The 18,923-nt window shown below is 46.7% G+C and overlaps 1 protein-coding gene across 1 annotated transcript; it reads right to left on the reverse strand.

Annotated features, from left to right (window-relative positions):
- Nucleotides 1–241: 241 nt before the first annotated feature.
- Nucleotides 242–10,957, reverse strand: LOC146206016 (uncharacterized). Its single transcript, XM_084590651.1, has 2 exons — nucleotides 10,656–10,957; nucleotides 242–1,251 (listed from the first exon to the last, which is right to left on the reverse strand). The coding sequence occupies exons 1-2, from the start codon at nucleotides 10,663–10,665 to the stop codon at nucleotides 731–733; spliced, it is 531 nt and encodes a 176-aa protein (XP_084446777.1). The 5' UTR covers nucleotides 10,666–10,957; the 3' UTR covers nucleotides 242–730.
- Between the last annotated feature and the right edge of the window lie 7,966 nt (nucleotides 10,958–18,923).

Genomic DNA, 18,923 nt, shown 5'->3' on the forward strand with positions numbered 1-18,923 from the left:
CCCCCCCCCCCCCCTTCTTCCCCACTTTTCCTCTCCGACATTATCTAGGTGCGCCTTGGAACTGCGCGACATCATACCAGAAATGGCTCTGCCGTTCTGTCCAGCAGAAAAACAGCGCAAGACGAAAGGAAAGGAAATCCAGTGCCAAATCGAACACTTAGGAAAGAGTGATGGCCTCGAACAAGTGGATCCTAGTCTGTTCGCGTCGACGTGTGGGAAGAAAAAAATAATGCACACTATATTTCATGGCACATATGCATCGTCCGCATCAAAGTGGCACTGCGCCTTTAATATCATACGTCTGTCTTTGTTTCACACCTTTGTTCTGCCATATCTTCCTGAAACAGAAACAAAAGCTAAAGCGCGAGTATATGCACACATTTTTTACAAAGAGTTTCTTGTGTAAAGTGCATGTCTGCGTCCAGTACTGAGTACCGGTTTGTCATCAGAGTCCGTAGTATTTACACAGTTCTCGAAGAGTGCACACAAACAAGCCGGGAGACGAGGACAAGCACACACAAGACGTCCACACAACCACTGAATGCTCCGCTTCTGCCACTTGAGAAATCGTTCCAGCGACTGCTCAACCCTGTATCGCGCAGCGAGCGGGCGCTTGACTGTCCGTGAAATTGACTCACGAGGGAACACACAAAATTGACTCGTCTAGTAGATTGGTCTTGCAACCCTTGCAGGAGCGGGGCCATTTCTGAACCGGATGAACTCCGCTTCGCTAAAGGTGCACCGAGTACGCTCGGTCACACACGGATGGAGTGCTTTGCACGGACGGGGCCACTTCTGAGACCATGCTCTTTATTCCATTTTGGCGGGGTTCAGAGCTGAGCGGCTTCCATGTTGGCGTCAGCTCTGACATACTCGGAACCGGAGGACGAGACGCCGGCAAAGATTGCGCGGCGGCCTCCTGCACGGTGAGCACGATCTCGGCTTGCCGCGTGTCACTGCCGCCGTTTTTGGCCGGCGACGGCGCAGCGGCCGTGCTGGGCTTCGCCTTGCTGTCGGCAGATGCCGCCACCGGTGCTGCTGCCGGCGCCGCTGGAGCTGAGGTTGGCGCGGGCGCAGGAGGTGCGGTTGGCCCTGCATCCTTTTTCTTTTGCGATGCCTTCTTTTTCGTGGCGGATTTCAGCTTCTCTTCTGTGACGCAGCAAGCGTAGATGAACACAAAAACACCGATAACAATGAACACGACAATAATGGCGATGACGAAAGCTGTCTCGCTGTCCACACCTCTGCGTCCTGTAAAAAGGGCATTGAGAAAGGTTCGAGTGTTAACAACTGCTTGCGGTACTCATCGCGACTGCTTATTTTCGAAGAGGCATATTAATTGTTGCATACAATACCGCAGATAATTCTAGTGCAAAATACAACGACACATTTCGCTCAAGCTGCTCGTCCACATCCATGTGCAGACACGTGACGTGAGACGCGTCACGTCACGTGACTGCGGTTTTTTGCAGTTCTTCAAAGCATAAAAGTAGACGACCACAAACGTACACTTACCACGAGCTGCCGGAATCGAATATACCAATAGTAATTTCCAATTGAATGCGAAATGAATAATTTCTATTCGAATGGAACAATTCTAAATCCGTTCTGCCGAACAGGAACACAGTTACCACACTCGTTACTGGAAGCCGAAGGAAGCAAATTTTGCCTTATGTTTGCTGCTGTCTCGCTTTATTAGAAAAACAAACGCGGAGCGGTGTTCTAAATTACACTGAGCTGCTTTCGTTGCATGCGTTGCTCCTCTACAGAACATTTAGTTTCATCTAAATCTAACACAAAACCGACAAAAAGGATTATTACATCATGCTTCCCGAAACAGCAAGCGTGTCACGAGTGTCACACAAGTGCATTCACGACAGAACCTAGTAAGGAAAAAGAACAGCTGAAATTCCGCTCTGCAGAATAGAGTAATTGATCCAAGGTGTCCCGTTCGGATGCAAGAAACCATCCATTGTTAATTTAAACAGCGCGAACAGGAAGACACAGGACAATATATAAGGAAGCCACAGTACAAGCGCTGACTCACAGCTCAGCCTAAGCCTTTACTCCAAGGCCCAGATAACAACAAACATGAAGAAAACGAAGCAATCATGTGAAACAACCCCTGGGTTCACCTGCTACACAAAAAGTCACTCAAAAAAGAAATTTCTTTGCTTGAAAGAGCAAGAGAAGTCTTGATGACACAGTTATTGTCCCTTAAAATAAAATATACTTCAGCTATTTCTCTCTTCAACTTTTCTTTGTGACGATACAAAATCCTAACCTGGCTAAACATGGGAGTACACCTCTCCTCTTTCTTCATTGTTTCACAGGAATGGCAATGTGAGACCAGAAATGTATTGTCCTTGCCACTTTCCAAGTTTTTCCGGTGCAATTCAGTAACAAGAATTGCAAAGGCCGGTTATCGGGAGTCGGTTATTAATGAGGCCAGTTGCCGGTTACTGAAGAGCCTTAAAAGAAAGCTCAGACAGAAATCCCTGCTCAGCATGGGTGAGAAGAAGAGGAAGGTTGCGGTGGTATCGTATGTGCACAGAATTCCACATGGCCTCAAAAATGTAGGCAAGAGGTATGGTGTTGATGTCGCATTGACCGCCCCGCTCAAGATGAAGAGGATTTGCCTGGCTATTCAAAGGGAAAGAGAATCGAAGAAGCAAGAATGTGGGGTGAGACATAGAGACCCATTTGTTAGATGCAAGACTGGTGTTGTGTACAGGTTTCCACAAACAGGACGCTATATTAACAAGAGACTACTGGAACACCGGAATAACTTGGAAAGTGGCAAGGACAATACATTTCTGGTCTCACATCGCCATTCCTGTGAAACAATGAAGAAGGAGAAGAGGTGTACTCCCACGTTTAACCAGGTTAAGATTTTGTATCGCCACAAAGAAAAGTTGAAGAGCGAAACAGCCGAATCATATTTTATTTCAAGGGACAATAACTGTGTCAGCAAGACTTCTATTGCTCTTTCAAGCAAATAGATTTCTTTTTTGAGTGAGTTTTTGTGTAGCAGGTGAACCCAGGGGTTGTTTCACGTGATTGCTTCGTTTTCTTCATGTTTGTTGTTATCTGGGCCTTGAAGTAAAGGCTTAGGCTGAGTTGTGAGTCAGCGCTTGTACTGTGGCTTCCTTGTATATTGTCCTGTGTCTTCCTGTTCGCGCTGTTTAAATTAACAATGGATGTTTACCAACTCGCCCAACAAAGTATCCTGGCAAGAAACCATGCAGTGACACCGTAACACTGGCACCAGACAGGGTCGGTTTCTATTCATGCTTTCAATCGCGGCCAAACAGGAAAAAAGGGCTGACCGCGTCGGATAGGGAAACTCTGCGATACAGCCTTTTCTTACTTGTAAATAACCAAACATTCTTAAAGTTATACTATCTCGTGTTCACTTATGAACGAGAGCATGCTTCCAGCACTGAAATATCACCATTTGAAAAGTTTAAGAAGTTGTATAATATACAGTTGACCTAACTGACAACGTACCTGACGGGCTCGCGGAAATATTTCGTTGTATCCAAAGTTCGTTATAAGTGGATATGTTAAGCCGGAAGATTTAATACTCGTGAGAAGTGGCACTCGTTTTTAAAAAATTCCATTGCCTATATGTTTGCTTACTCAAAGAAAGTTCTGTTACAGTCCTTTGAGAGCTCTACAGCTCGGGCATACCCCGCGGCGAGGCCCTTTCATGCTAACAATCGACTTTATAGATACGGAATGGCTAATCGCGTTCGAAGCTTTTACGGCAGATAGTGGCAGGTCGGCCTCTTCATCACCATGATCAGATTCCTGGAATTCGGTATAGTGCTGTCTAGCGCTTCACAACGTGGCCTGTTGTTCCAGCAACACAGCAACTCCTCCAGCCGCTGCTATCGGTAGATCACTAACAGAGCCCCATTCTTTCGTTTTCAAAGTTACCCAGTCCTCGCGCTTCGCCTCTCACATACGGCGCATTGCTAAGCTGGTTATCACGCACGGACTATTTAAGCTTCGATGCCTGGTGGCCGTCGGCACACTCTTGCGTGGTGGTTGTCTACAGTTCTTGTGCGGCCTTTATCATTGTTTTTCAGCCGCCAGCAGGTTCTTCCCGGGATGATGTCAACGAGACGGGGACACAGACATCGGATTCTGTGCCTACGGCAAGCGCGGTTTTCGATTGTGGGGGCGACTTTACAGCGTCTCACCGTTCGCTCTGACGGAGAGATCAGCCATAGTGGTTTGTTTATATCTGAGACGTAGTGGCACCGCCCTATTACGTTATTTCGCGGCGCCTCTCATAGCCTGAGTCGCTTTGGGACGTTGAACCTTATAAAACGAACCAAACCATTATTTCACGACACCACCACCCTCGTTCTTAATGAGCTCGCTTTCGCTATTATAACTGTGCTCTTTATGAGTAGGTTCGAGCGTAATCTTTTCTATACGATTCGATTTTCAGAGACTTCAGATAGTCAGGCAACTGCTTTGTTCGGTAGTGGAAAAGACCTATGCGCATTTTATATAAAAACAAAGTTTACCATTGCAGCAGAATCCCAGGAGCCTATAATTTTACAATTATTCTAGCTAATAACAAGGTCAGCTTGTGTTGCGTTGCGACACCTATCTTCTCGCCGACGACATTTTGCTAAACTTCTTTCTTCTATGGGGTGCAACGATTGTACGATGTTCGTTCAGCTAGCCAGTGAATAGCTTCAAATGGGTACTTTACAAACTAATTAATCGAAATAGGTTGGCTTGGGTTACTCAGAGTGTGGTGGTTTGTTGCATATAGCGATGATGGACTGAAACTCGACTGAAAGTCGACTGGTGCCAACTTAATCAGCTTCCTCTATTCTGCACAGCGCGTGAACTGGTTGACCAGTCAGAACAGGTTCCGCCAGTCGTTTGCTACTGTGCGCGTGCCCTTTCACCGTCAGTGTGGAAAGGAGGCGCAAGATTCAGTTTTCATTTCTACTTTTGGCGTTACTACCTATATGTCTTCTTTGTGCTGTGGGCGAGCACGTGCAGCGTTTTTCCATCTAGAACTTTGGGAGGAGCGCATAAAATAACGCATAACTTATCTCCGGTCATAGTTATTAGCGTGCAAGGCAGCCAACTGATCAAGACTCACGAAGTGCGCGCGAAAGAAAATCAAAGACTAGATAAAAAAAGAAAAATGTTTTTGAAGAAATATATACTTAAGCCCTCAGATGTGAAGAATATAAACGAACATTACGTCGCAAATTAGACAAAAAAAAAATAAATAAAAATGAGCTCTGAGGAAAAATCGAGGCAACTGATCGAGACTCACTATAATGTGCGAGAAAAAAATCAAAAGCTATACCTAAGCTATAAAAGTACACCTAAGCCCCCAGATGTGAAGAGTATAAAAGCGACATTACGTTGCAAATTAGACATACAAAAATAAAAATTAACTCTGAGAAATCATCGAAACAACTGATCATCATGCGATCATGATAATCATGATCATGATCATGAAAAACCAATAGCCTTCGTCACTTCGGCGCCATGGACAAAGCTGTGTAAACTAATCAGTTCAGTTCAGGCGTTCAGTCGTGTCCGACTCTTCGTGACCCTATGGACCATGTCACGCCACGCTTTCCGGTCTCTCACTATCTTCTTAACATCACACAGCTTCATCTGCAATGCCTCGAGAATGCCATCTAACCATCGCGTTCGCTGCCTACCCCTTCTCCGGCGACCCTCAACCTTTCCCAACATCAAATCTTTCTCCAGCGACTCCTCTCTTCTCATCAGATGACCAAAGTAGCTGAGCTTTAACTTTAGAATTTGACCCTCCAATGAGCAGTCAGGGTTTATGGTCGACAATATCGACTGATTTGATCTTCTGGCAGTCCAAGGAACTCTTAAGAGTCTTCGCCAGCACCACAATTCAAACGCGTCAATTCTTCGGCGGTCAGCCTTTTTCACAGTCCAACTCTCGCATCCATACATCACAACTGGAAAGACCATAGCACGGGTTATACGGATCTTGGTTGGCAGACTAATGTCTCTGCTCTTTACTAGGCGGTCAAGGCTAACCATTGCTCTCTTTCCCAGAAGCAGGCGTCTCCTAATTTCATGGCTGCAGTCTCCTTCCGAGGTAATCTTGGCGCCCAAGAATAGAAAATCTGTCACAGCTTCCACTTCTTGTCCATTGATGCTCCAGGACTTGATAGGGCAAGACGCCATGATCTTCGTCTTTTTAATGTTCAGTTTAAGCCCAAACTTCTCACTCTCTTCTTGTACGCGCATCAGAAGTCTCTTGAGTTCCACTTCACTTTCTGCCATTAGAGTGGTATCATCCGCATATCTAAGGTTGTTGATACGTTTTCCAGCAATCTTCACTCCAGCTGAAGACTCGTCCAGACCGGCCTTTCTCATGATGCACTCTGCATATAGGTTAAATAGGCAGGGCGACAGTATGCAGCCTTGCCTCACCCCTTTCTCAATTGGAAACCAATCAGTAAGACCATGCCCAGTTCTGACTGTGGCCTCTTGCCCTTCATAAAGGTTCCTGAGGAGACAGATGAGGTGAATTGGAACTCCCATCTCTTGGAGAGCTTGCCACAATCTGCTGTAAACTAATGTAAGCTTGTGTAAACTAATAGGGAATCCCAATCGGCAGTCAAGAGCCCTCTCTGAATCCATGAAGGAGCAAGATATTTAGGGAGTCTAGGGACCATTTCGTCGCTGTCCAGTCGGAACACTGTATCTGCAACGAAAATGCCCATTCTTTATTATTTAAAGGATTAATTAAAGAACGTTATATCTGAATCCAAAATGCCCATTGAAACAGCTTATCGGCAAGGTGGAAACTCACGAAGTGTGCGTGAAAGATAATCTAAAGCTAGATAAACAAAAAAAAAAAAACAATGTTTTTTAAAGAAGTATACTCAAGCCCTCCGATGTGAGGAATATAAAAGCGACATTGCGTTGCAAATAGGGCATAAAAAAAATTAGCTCTGAGGAAGAATTCAGACAACTGATCGACACTCACAAAGTGTGCTCGAAAGAAAATCAAAAGCTAGATAAAACAAACAAACAATGTTTTGAAGAAGTATACTTAATCCCCCCTGTGAATAATATAGAAGCGACATTACGTTGCAAATTAGACATACAAAAATAAAAATTAGCTATGAGGAAAAATCGAGGATCTCATTTTCCCGATAATGAAGATATCAAAAGCATGACCCTGTAAAATTTTCAGAAATGCCCGTTGCTCGCTTCCATATAGCACCCACCCTTCTGCTCAGTCAACTCTTTATACCATCTCAGGTTCCTTTTTCTTCTTACTCAGTAGAGTATCCTCGCACAACAATTACCTGCGGTATAGTAACGTGTTTACGTGTTTCTCGAAGATAATGAGCAATTTTTCTCTACAGTCATATCTCTCATGTTTCCCCCGCATCGCGCCACGAACCGTACCGCTGGCATCCGCGTCCTGCGTCATTCCCCGAAATAGAACGGCGGAGTTTGGTCGCGCTGTCGAAGCATCGCCGACGGAGCCAGCGCTGTAATAAAGCTGGTCAGCGCGCAGCGGGCTGCGAAAGAAAGGGTATAAAGGACGTCAGGCAGTTGCCATGGCTACAGAGAACAATCACGGGAAGGCGGTGGCGCGCTCGTGCTCGTCTTTCGCGGTGCCTTTCACTCAGCCGTGGGAACAGCGCCTGCGCGCAAGAACTCTACTGCGCTCGGCGTCGTGTGGCGGAAATACCTGAGATTTAACAACCGAGAACAAAGTACACGTTCCACCGCCGGTCGTAAAGAAAACAAAGCCGCAAGTGCCGGCGTGGCAAGGCGAGAACGGTATCGGCGCCTCTTTCACCGATCCCACCGGTTGGCAGTATATAGTACGCGTACTCTACTCACACCTACCTTCTGCAGCTCTCTGTAGGTATCGATACATCGCTATACAACTGTGAGGCGATGAGGCGAAGGACGTGCGCTTTCGGGCGCTCACGTGGCTTCACAGCAGCCTGAATTAAAACCACCAATTCAAAGCCATTGCGACCGTTAAAGCGGATGATAAAGCGGTTGATATACGGCGGGGAAAAATATATAGTGGCTCGGCACGTATAAATGTGCAGCACTAAAACTGTAAACATTGTGCAATTAAAGATTAAAAAAAAAAAAGTCCGGGCTTTAATTTTCTTTTCGTGAAACTGAAGTTAGACGAGTAGAAACGTTAATACACGCCTTCGCAAGGAAAATACTTCCCACAAAAGCCGTTCACGGCATGAGAAACCAATAGCCTTCGCCACTCCGGCGCCGTGGACAAAGCTGTGAAAACAAACAGGGAATCCCAATCGGCAGTCCGGAGCCCTCTGCGAATACATGAAGGAGCAAGATATTTAGAGAGTCTAGTACCGTTTCGTCGCTGTCCAGTCAGAACTCTATACCTGCAACCAAAATGCCCATTCTTTAGTCTTTAAAGAATTCTACAAAGAATTAGTTAACGAACGCTGCATCTGAATCGAAAATGCCCATTGAAACAGCTTATCGGCAAGGTGGAGGCAAGTACGAGATTCGATTGAATGCGGTCTGATGGCAATCGTGGCTTGTAACCTTATTACACTATTAACATATCGACGACGATTTTTCACTGGGAAATTTCTGCTCGATCCGTAAAGAAGAAGCGGCGAGCTCTTCTCCCCCTTTGTTTGCTTATGTCTTCCGTTCGATAACATATATGTTAATGCTTGAACGTTTGACCCGCAACTTGCTGAACTTTTTCCAGGATGTGATCATCTTGAAGTGTAAAATTGTTCTTCAGTGCGCGCACTACCGCATGTCTACAAATAATGAGTTCAATGCTAACATAAATCAGTGCATTTGCACGCCGAATACGGCTTATATTAAAAATCACCAGCAGCTGCACATATGATTGAATAGTTATGTCACCTTTTGTTGCATCCACTCGTTTCGTTTCTTTCTCCACAATAATGCCGCTCCTACTGACTTGCACTTTAGTTGTCTTTTCTTCGCGAGGCGATGGTCACTGCTATGCAGCTGGTGAAGTCTGGGGAAAATAGCGCTAAACGACGGCCAAGCCCATATGCGGTCGAGAATTTCCGAAATGCTGGTCTCCGCTTTTTCAGCGAAAACAAACTGCTATAAGAAAAAAAAAAATAGTCGGTATTTGTTCACATAAGATACGATAATAAATTTAAAAAAAAACAGCACTTTGAAGCACATGCAACTTCGTGCAGTGACATGATTGTGACTATGCGCTACACATATAGTTAGCCTTCATACTTCTGTCTGCCATTTTTTTGTGTCTGTTTTTGGCGCCACACGCGGCCACATAATCAGCGGTAGAGCGTTAGTGCTTAGTGGGTGAATCTGTGCACGTCAGGCCTTTGATGATGTTGACCGCGCGACGCCTCGAGGCGCTCGAACGCGCGCACGCGCCAAGGAGGAGGCAAAGCGTTTACACTGCACGGCGCGTAAATTTGCGCGCCCGAGCGGCGGGCGCCGGGGCGTCCAGCCCACCCTCGCGCTGCTCACAGCCCCGTTCGCTTTCGGCTTTCCCGCTCTCTCCTGGCGGATGTTTTCCGCCAGCTGAGAGTCGGGAGATGCGGCGGTGCCCGGGCCCCGCCGGACGTACAACTCACTCTCGGATCCAGCAAGGTGTGTCGCCTGCGCCGTGTCCCCATGCTCTCCTGGTGAGCGCGTCACATTTACGCGCGCACACGAAACGGTGCGGGGCTCAGCGGCGCTAATTTCGAAGCCGATTCGAAGCGCCCGGGCTGCTTACGCGGATCGGGAGCTTCCCGAAATCTGCATGCACCCACTGAATACCGTCAGCTGCGCTGGTTGTCCGATGACTGCAGTAGGGGACTGAGGGCAGACGCTATAAGACGAGCAGCGCAGCGTACAGAAACGCAGGCAAATAAGAACTAGCACTGGCGCAAGCGTCGCGAGGTTGGGCAGCAGCAGATGGCTGCGCGCGAACCGCAGACAACGCTGCTAAGGCTTTGGAGACATGCGCACCTAAGATGCAACGAGAAAAATAATTATAGTTTTTCGAGGACGAATCACGACGTTTCTTTAGCGCCCAATAATACGTTCTTTTTATGGCCTCCGGTAATTACGCCTCAAGAGGAGTACTTAAGAACAACGCAGTTAAGCTCGCGCTAAGGAAGTGCGGCTGCATGCATGCAATGCTCTGGGGAGTTCACACAAATATCCGTCTTTGTCACGAGATCGTGCACACCAAGCTTCTGTGCCAAAGGGACCTCTGAATAGAGACATGCCTCTTTCTGCTCAATCATGCGCATTATGGTTTGTAGCTACTTGGGGACGCTGCAACCACATATTTCTATGTGGAAGCAGCAATGCAATGTAAACTTCATGCATCATCTGTAAATCATCGCTGCGACACTGGCAGTATGTTATGCAAAAAATAGTGGCTCGCCACAACAGGAGCGTGAAGTTGCGCTGTGAGTGAAATGTAGCTTGCAAGATGAGTGCACGACAGTGAAGGTTCCCAGCGCATATCAGGGCTGTTCCGTTTTAATCGCTTTGCTAAGAGCGGCACGTGCGTGCGGTGGCAAAGCTGCATCAACACCGAATGCTTGCACCAAACGCAGGCATGGAGAGCCCATGCGATGGGTGCCCTGGCTCACCTGGGTGCATGGCTCAGTCCTGGGCGGCCACTCGGAGACCAGGCGTGCGGCGCGGCGCGCATGCTGCGTGTGCGACCGCGCCAGCCGAGCTGCACTGCGTCCAGGTATCCCCGGCGTGACGCGTGCACTAGCCTAGGTGTGACGTCAGCGGATACGGGCGGCAACGATCCGTGCCTGGTTTGCTTTCGGCAGCTCCGTTGTCAAAATTCCCGCACGCAGCGTGATGGCTTCCTCAGTCCTTCACCCGCTTTCGCTTCCGGCTCGTCCGCCGCTGTGCACCTCTGGCGGCGACGACGCGAGTAATGCGACGCTTGTCATTGAACGGCACCTCGAAGTTCGCGGCCGTCGGTGATGGTGCTCGTCTAATGACAGCCCTGGGCCAGACGGTTCGGGGAAACCGCGCTGACGTGGCCGGCCCTGGCCCCGCTCGGGGCGACCCGGCGCCGATCGGACGGAGCCGAAAAAGCAGAGCTTCGTGCCCCGGCGTCATTAGCGGGCGCATTCCGAGCATTCTCGGCCGCAATCGGCACGGAAGGGTGCATCGACAGCTGGGCTGGTTTCGGCCACTCCCTGCCTAACCTCTGCAGGGGCCGGTCACGCCGCGAAGGTCACTGCTCAGAGCGGGTCTGGCTTCCGCTTATTCCAGTTTGCGTAAGAAATTATGGAGCTATTGCGGGAGAGCCTTTAGGACGCAATGAGAACTCACTCGGACGCGGGACTAAAGCAGAGGTGCCGACTATAAATGCAAAACCTCTTAGATGGAGCGTGATCAGTTCTGGAGAGTTTTGGTCTACAAATGTTGTCCACCATCCAGTGTCACCACTCTGCGGTGTTTCTTTTTCTTTTTCCATCACGCGTAATCTACTCTGCCCAAGAGCCCAACCAGACGTACGTGACGTTCGTTATAAGGTAGAGAAACATTGCATCGAGGTCAACCTCCCAATAACCCCCGAAATGAATGGAGGCAGGTTGTAGCAGGAGCCCGTTCGGTAATTAACGCCGAAGAAACGTCCAGATTTGGTGCTGCTTCACCCTAAGCCTTCTCAGCCAATTTAATATCTTTGTAAAGACATTAACGTACGGTTCTGTATATTTAGAAAAATTCGTTATTCAACTCCGTATTAGAAAAACTGACCATAAAAATAAAATAAAACATCGAGCAATTCGCCATTTCGCGAGTAACTTTTTTTGCGTTAGCTGAGGTGTTCACTGTTGATTATTTCTTGTATTCTGGGACAAAAATAATTTAAATAGCTTTAAATTTAAATAAATAGCTAAACATTTCTCAAGCGTGAAAACTATGAGAGGCTTCATATTAAATTGTACATAAAAATAGAGGCTGTCATAAACGAAATGAGCTTGTGTGCATGATATATCTTTGACGGTGCGTGGCCTCTTGCGGCATACCATCGTTTAAGCTGGTGCTATTTGTAGAAATATATCTTGACCGGTACAACTGCAATCCATATCTGTTTTAAAATGTCCATCTTAGGAAGGGGCACCGAAACCGCAAAGGCGTATAATAAACGTAGCGTTAAACGCAGCTATTAAATTTACGATTGTCACAGCGCTGCGCAGTTCGCTAGACCGGCTCTATCTGGAAAAAAAGCATCCACAATAATGGCGTGTCGGTAACTACGTTTTTTAAGGCAGCTTCTTGAGCCGTTTGCAGGAAATCGAACCAAAAATTGAGAAACATCATTCTCGAAAGTATCGGAGGTGTCCTCGCGCTCAAAGACGGCGACAAGGCCCGCGCGCAAGGCCCTCTCACCAGAATCGTTCCTCTCAATGATAACAATTGAATCGTCATCAAAATCCCGTGTTTTTCCTTGTGGAGTCCCTTTCAAGTACCGTTAGTCGCTAGCATTGTTGAATCACCTCCATCCAGAATGTTCTAACCCAACCGGTCCATCAAGGAGGCGAGTGGGTGCGGGGAGGCCACCAGCAGAACGGTCATCTCTGCCGACAGGGGGGCTCATTGATGGAGGAGTCAACTGTACAACAGGGCCGGGGCAGTTTCCCGGAATCTTCCCGCAAGGTGCCATTTCTTTAAGACGGGCGCATTCTTGCACTCGTTCCACCCCATTGTTTTGAAGACTGGCGCCGGCAGACGACCAAAATGGCTCGCTGTAACAGGGAAGGCCCCGGTAATAACCTCTCTGCGCGACGGCAGAGCCTAATTTGGGCATTGACAAAATGGTTGTAATAACCAAGGAAGCCCACAGAAAACTGGGGATGAGCAGATTTTTGTCCTTAGCAGTATCGAACGTACGCCGATAACTAAGTGCCGATAATGAAACCTCTAACAACTTTCGATTTTTCTTGCGGCCAGTCTGCAAGTTGGTGCGAAGTGTATCCTTCTTTTTTCTTCGTTATTTTTTTTTTTGTACCCTTTGACGAGACGCTGGATCTCTAGGCCTCTACATTTATAGGTGCTTCGGGATGCAACGTCATGAAGAAACATGTGCTAGGTAATTTCGATGGTAAAGTTGGCAAATTGTCGTTTATTAGTAATGCACTGGGCTTCTGCAATCTGTTCTTACCATTTATATCGTAAAAGCAGCAGACACCGCGTACAATCTACGGAAAAGCTTCGTTCTGCATGCCAGATTTGCGTGCTCTTTCCAGTCATTTTTGTTCATTGTAATTATTTAATCTCATTTTCCGTCCGTTCTTACGTAGGACATCTTTATATTAATAGCATGTTGGTTAATATATTACAACCTGGAAGTGGACATTGAGGCACTGTTGTTAGGTATACTTGTTTTATCGCAGGCTCTGGCATTACACACTGCGTTTCAAGGAAACGATCTTAGGCAAAGCGAGATGCCGTAATATGTGTGGCTCGAAATGGACGGCATGATCGTTTCGGCTAGTTTGGCATACGGTTCTCACTTCCTGTTTCTCGAGTTCTTTTCGAGAAATCGCATATTCTGCAAAAATGTTGGTCTATACTATAAAATCGCTCTAACCATTGCCTCAAAGGCTCGTGATGACTCACAGTGACCCTGCATATTTATGCTTTTGGTGAAAACTGCTTGGTTCATGCCGCCAGTGGGACAAAAGCAAGTGACTATGTCATATAAGTATCTTAAGAATGTATCCACTTTATAGGTAGGGGCGTGTTTGTGGCAAAAAGAGGCGACCCGGTACATAAACTCAACGTTTAACTGCGAGCTACGCTCACGTTACATCTAACCTGGGTTGTAAGAAATTTTGTAATTTGTTGCAAGTTTAATTTCCTGGCCATTGACTAGTAGAATGGTATTGCACTATTTTTTTTTTCTACTTTGTCCCCATGTAGCACAATACAAACTAGATTCATATGATCGGGGGAAGTCTGCGTAGTGCACTGCTCACGGAACGCTATACCAGCTGTTTCAGTGAAGCCCGCCACTGATTCTTTAATGCAGATCTTTTAAGAAGGAAATACGGCTTTTGCGTCCTGTAATTCCTGTGTCGGCGGACTTCACAAGAGAGGTGATTCATGTTAACCAGAAGCTGATTTAGTAGATTCTAATGATTAAATTGCAGCTAATACAGACAGGCTCCTAGTTGCCATTCGAGGTGTGTAGCTAACCATTAATAAGAGCCATATCAGATACTCGAATTTCGAAAGCGCCATTACCCTCGTGTCAGTGGCTTAACAAATGTTGGCTATTTCTCGCGGAATTCGAAAGTCGCGCGTCAGGCATTCGGTGCGGAGTGTGCAAAGTGACGCTCACCAGGGAACGTCACTCCGGGGCGCACATCATCTACTCGGCCTCGCCTCGGCAGAAGCAGCGAGCAAAGACGAGCAGCTCAGCGCAGGCGAGAAATATGAGTCACGTGGAGCATGTGCTATGGACTGGAGCAATTACCTGAGATTTTTGAATTGTGTAAAAAAAAGGGTAAAAACAGTTTAGTCGCAGTGCCGAGAGCAATCGCGTTTTTAGCATTTTAAAAGCAGGTATGGTTATTACTAATGTCCAGCAGCACATCTGTAACGGCAACCAGGTGCTTATATGCACGATCTGGTGACAAAATTGCGCCGAACCATGCAGACCACAAGAAAGGAGACGAGACACAGCTAGGTTCAAGTATGCACCAACTAGCCCAAGAAGAGGTGTTATAATAAGCCTATATGCAATACAAAACTTAATTATTATCTACGGCTAGCCGGCTTACTAGTAATATGGTTCACATGTTTTCTGACGTCCGCCAACACTGGCATTACTTAGCTAGAAAGGCAGTCTTTTAACCTTTTAAAAATGAATTTTTAAAAATTACGCGCTGGCTTCCTTCAGACACGTTGTATATGTAATATAGGCTAGCAGTGATTTCTGGCTTTGGCCAGTCCGGCCTCCATGGTAGTTTCAATGTTCTAACGAAATGCACTAAAGTTGTGTGTGTGTCAACTTCGTCCGCATGACGTCTACTTAGGGTTTCGAGCGTATTGCTTCTCTAAATCACACGAGTGTAGCGGGGGAGGGGGAAGGGAGGGTTCTTTAGTTGTGTTTGTGCGTCTGTCAATGTTGCTCTCCGCACGCTTCAGTAGTGCTGCTATATGAGAACGTTGTAGTTTAAGCTTATATATCTTGCTTTCTAAATTTTAAGTGAGGCGCTGATGTTCGTTTTATTCTGCACAATTCAAATTATCACTGGATAGATGCGTCAACTTATTTGAACACTCAGGTTTCAATAACGAGCGATCTCCCATCGCTTTTCGCTACTCGTGTACAGTGTGAATAATGGGAGAACATCGAACTCATAGTAAATGCGGCCAACGTTAAGCAAGCTGCATAGAAGCCATGGACATTCAAAGATCGCGTATGAGACGGTGCGTGACATTTTTTTTTTTTTTTTTGTCAAAAGCCACTGCACGCTGCTCGCCTTGTTTCCATGAGTGGCAAGTTTCCGGTTCTCCTTATTTTTCTTACGTGGGTATATGAGTTCGATCTCGAAACCGGTTCTTTCGAGAAGCGCCAGCGAGGTAAGTAGGCTAACTGTCAGGCCATCAGTTTACATGGGTTAATAGGTTAGTAGAGCAGGATACTAGGTTAGTAGGATGGCTTTGTAACTTACTCAGCCGAAGTGTAACATCATGGCGTTTTCCAATTAATTTCATTCTCTATAAGGAAATTTCAGCGCACCAAGGTCACTGAAAGATGTGTCTAGATCATTTCAGTTTGTTGGAAGCTTCTCACCGGGTCTGCTGAACAGCGTACAGGCCTTCTTGTCTGACAGATCTGAGTTCGTACCGAGAATATAATCTCTGACGTTTGTAGGGAATAAACTTGGTTGTCAGACCACTGAGATGCGAGCTCAACGTTAAGTACAGCGCAGAAGGGGGGGGGGGGGGTGGAGGTCGGATCGAAGCTGCGCCGAAAATCATCTCCCACGGATAAAGCTCGTCGGTAAGACCAAGCATATTCCACCGTGCCTCTTCGATAGAAGCCAGAGGAAGAAAAGAAACTAAGTAAAGGAACAAGATTATTTAGATTTCACCATGCGTACTTCACACGCGGAAAAAATCGTTTTCCCGTTTTAACCCAAATCGTGCAATATTTGCTCAAGATTTAGGATTTTTGACAGGAATGTATTTCTTTAGCATCTCTGTCGCCAACAACCCGACGACCTTTCAAACCCAAAATAAAGTCACCATGAAATGTCGCCTAACGAGCGCGGCCAAGCAGTTATCTAAGTAGAAGTGTGGGCCTTGGACAATAAAAGTAAACTGATGTAGAACGCAAGCGTTCTGAGGCGCAAGCAGACGCAAGTTTTGGGATGCCACGAGCAGGTGGTGGTGCCGCGCTGTGATACAGAGGTTATGGAGAGATTTTTTTTTTTTATACTTTTCGAACACTGTCCACAAAGGGAAATTAAGGTTTGTGGAGCTCATTACCAACCGGTTTCTAAGGGGATGATCTTCGATGGAAGTTGTCTGTCAAAGCTTCGTTCAAGAAAGCCAAAGCGGGACGAAACACCGTCCCTCGGGTAAGTTAGTGGGAAGCTGGGACCGTAACTGTAAAAGCGGGACTGCCCCGCCTAAATGGGGACGTCTGATCCCTTTTTGCGGATCCCTTGGTGGATCCTCCTTTGCGTAAACTCAACTGCTGCTAGCTTAATCACTAATCCCTTAATTTGTGTCTCTTCTCAAACATACTCCTTAGCGGACAGCCGTTATCAACCACAATAGCCTCCTTGGGCCTGTCAACGCGCCGCGCGAACAATAGAGCGGCGCCGTCGGGTAAAATTGCGCGGCGCTGCCGCTCCCCTCGCCGAGGGCGCCGTAGGGGTCGAGGCGCACGGGTCACACGGGTACGAACGCTGGCGCGAGGCGGGAGCGCTGTTATTCGCTAGCAGGATAACTGTTCCTAAGCATGAATCGTGCATATTGAGCATATTTACGTGTAAGGCCGACATCCACTAAGCATAACAAGTGATCATGGCATTAACAACAGCGCTATATGACATTTTATGTCAGGCAGTTTCAAGAAGTTCCGCATGGCTCGAAAAACTGCATGACGGCTCCGCTAGCGCCAATGGTAATCGAAAAATTACAATGCTAGTCTACGCTGCAATAAAACAAAATTTAAGAAGAAAGGCACAAGCATTTATTTACACATTTCACAACAGCAATTGTGCTACAAGAGTACCATGTAGAAGTGGTGTGATGAATAGTTGCCACAAGTAGGAAAAAATGTTCACGGTGACTGCTGTCACTGATAGCATCTTCAGAAGCCAGCTTGATTTACAGATGATTGGAACAACTGTATCGCAGTATGCCATTGAGATCTGTAAGGAGAACAATTTTGGTATCAGCTGTTACTTTCATTGATTCAGCGCGTCGTACAAACGTTTTTTTTTTTTTTTTTTTTTAACTTGAAAAACAAGGAAAGACAAATATACGCGTTGAATCTTTCTGTTTCGATCACTCCAAAATAATCGTCACAATAGGCAAAGCTTGTGTTTTTATTTTTTCACAGAATTGCTCAGTTAGCGAAACAAAAAATACTGCGCTGGAGCACATGTAACATACCACAGAGACGAGTTAACCAGGGAGGAAGTTAGCATCGCAGTCCAGAAAATACACGTGCACATTTAATATTATTATTACCTTACTGACGCGTAATAAACACACTTCTGGTGCTGTCATTATTTTTCACAGGCCTTAATGCGGTTGAGTATGAGTTTTGCGGTTTCCGATGCTGGAGAGGAACAGCGATTTAGTTGACAAGGAAAACTAATATAGGCTTTGGACGATTCGGTTTACCTCACTTTAAAGTAGTCATCTTCGTAAATTTTGTGTTTCTATTTTATCACAAAATTTCGTAATTAGCGTATACTGCAAAAAAAAAAAAAAAAAAAAAAAAACATCGCAGGAGCATATATAACACACTATGCAGACGGGCTAGGCAGGGAAGCAATTGGCATTGTAGTCCAGCACAGGTGCACATCTAACATTACTATTGCAGTATTGACGCCTAATAAGCACAGTGTTTGGTGCTGTCACTATTTTTTACAAGCCTCAAAACGGATGAACACTCCGCAGCGATCGCCGGAAGGACAAAGCAAAGCTGGCACTTACCAGTTGGTGCAATGCTGTATTCCTGCAGCACCCGAAGGCAGACAAAGGTAGAAGCATTACCTTGCACACTGCAAATCAGTCCACGAAACAGCGAGAAAGCGCACCGCGTGGCTATCCGGACCGCTTTGCAACACGGCGCACCCGGCACTCGCCTGGCGAGGGTGACCCTACGTCGCTGTCGCCATCTCTCGGCGGCCAGCGGCGTAACTTCTCAGCGGAGGAGGGGCGACGGCCGCGGAGCGCGGAGTTGCCAGGCACAGAGTGTATAAAGGAGGCTATGCTACCACCCAACAAATATATATGAAACCCCAATTTAAGGAAGTCGTAAGATCATATGCCTGCGTGGCTTAGGATTAGCGTGTTTAACTCGGGATACAAAGGGGGGGGGGGGGGGGGGGGTGGAGCTACCTGAGTAGAAAGCTCCCTCCAACCCACCCATGTCATGTGATCTCGTGACGTCACACAACGCGAGCGTAACTTCTCAGTGCCCTGTCACTTGCCAATTACCGCCTGCCAGAGGTATGTCCGTGAATTTTCGATCACAACTCTGACGACGGACGCTATAGATTTCCCGAAAAATGGGACCTTTGACGCTGTTGCTTTTAAAAATGAAAGACGAACGAAGACTGAGGCCACAGTCCCAGATTCACAGCCTCATAGTTTGAGCATCCTCCTTGCATGCGGGAAGTGTAGGGTTT

The sequence above is a fragment of the Amblyomma maculatum genome, chromosome 1 (assembly GCF_055883805.1).
Source record: "Amblyomma maculatum isolate TAMU_Amacu chromosome 1, ASM5588380v1, whole genome shotgun sequence".
Taxonomy (NCBI): Eukaryota; Metazoa; Arthropoda; class Arachnida; order Ixodida; family Ixodidae; genus Amblyomma; species Amblyomma maculatum.